The sequence below is a fragment of the Penaeus monodon genome, chromosome 23 (assembly GCF_015228065.2).
Source record: "Penaeus monodon isolate SGIC_2016 chromosome 23, NSTDA_Pmon_1, whole genome shotgun sequence".
Lineage (NCBI taxonomy): Eukaryota > Metazoa > Arthropoda > Malacostraca > Decapoda > Penaeidae > Penaeus > Penaeus monodon.
Genome location: NC_051408.1, coordinates 18,586,232 through 18,586,909, shown reverse-complemented (window position 1 = coordinate 18,586,909; position 678 = coordinate 18,586,232). Strand labels below are relative to the sequence as shown.

General features: G+C 31.1%; 1 protein-coding gene across 1 annotated transcript in view; it reads right to left on the bottom strand.

Moving 5' to 3' along the window:
* LOC119588163 (2-oxoglutarate dehydrogenase, mitochondrial-like) overlaps positions 1 to 678 on the bottom strand; it is a gene marked incomplete at its 5' end in the record, with an annotated part of 33,733 nt that overhangs the window by 6,279 nt on the left and 26,776 nt on the right. The window contains 1 exon segment of the mRNA XM_037936867.1: positions 618 to 635. Coding sequence (XP_037792795.1) covers positions 618 to 635 — 18 coding nt within the window.

The following is a 678-nucleotide window of genomic DNA, read 5'->3' as shown; positions in this document are numbered from 1 at the left end:
ACATTACCAGCTTCTTTATTTTCTTGTATCAAACCTAAATGGGCAAAGTTTTAGCATTGTCATCCCCTAGAATAATGCAAGGTAAAGGATAAATTTAGCTCAACTGTAATTAACACACAAGGGGAAAAAATATTCTAAAATGGGAAATTAGCTGTAACTTGCATTCATTTTGGACTTTACAAGTAATGCATGCTCTAAGTTGTATGCAACTTTAAAGATATATTTCTCAGAATCAGAGTATCAAAATGTTCAAGTAAGGAAATCACATTAAGGTAGTACTAAAAATATATCTTCAAACTCTTGCAGTTCAATAAAAATAGTTGCCACAGCAATATGAAGATGCATTCACTTCGTGTTAATTTGGTTATAAAGTAAAGTTCATACATTCGATCAGTCTATATATGGAAAGACATTTTTACATGAAAAACAACTACTTGTTTCATATTATGCACACAATAATAAAATGCAATAATAAAAAAATAATCTTATTTTTCAGTAGCCTCAACCAGCACCACCAAAACTGAAGCCAGATGCGGTTACACAAGTCATTTCCTACATGCAAATAAACACAAAAATTCAAACAGACACTAGGATGTCACTGTCATCTACCAGCTTACAGATGTGTCTTTAAATGCCTGCAATACATACATCAGTGTCAAAAAAATAAAGAAATAAAAG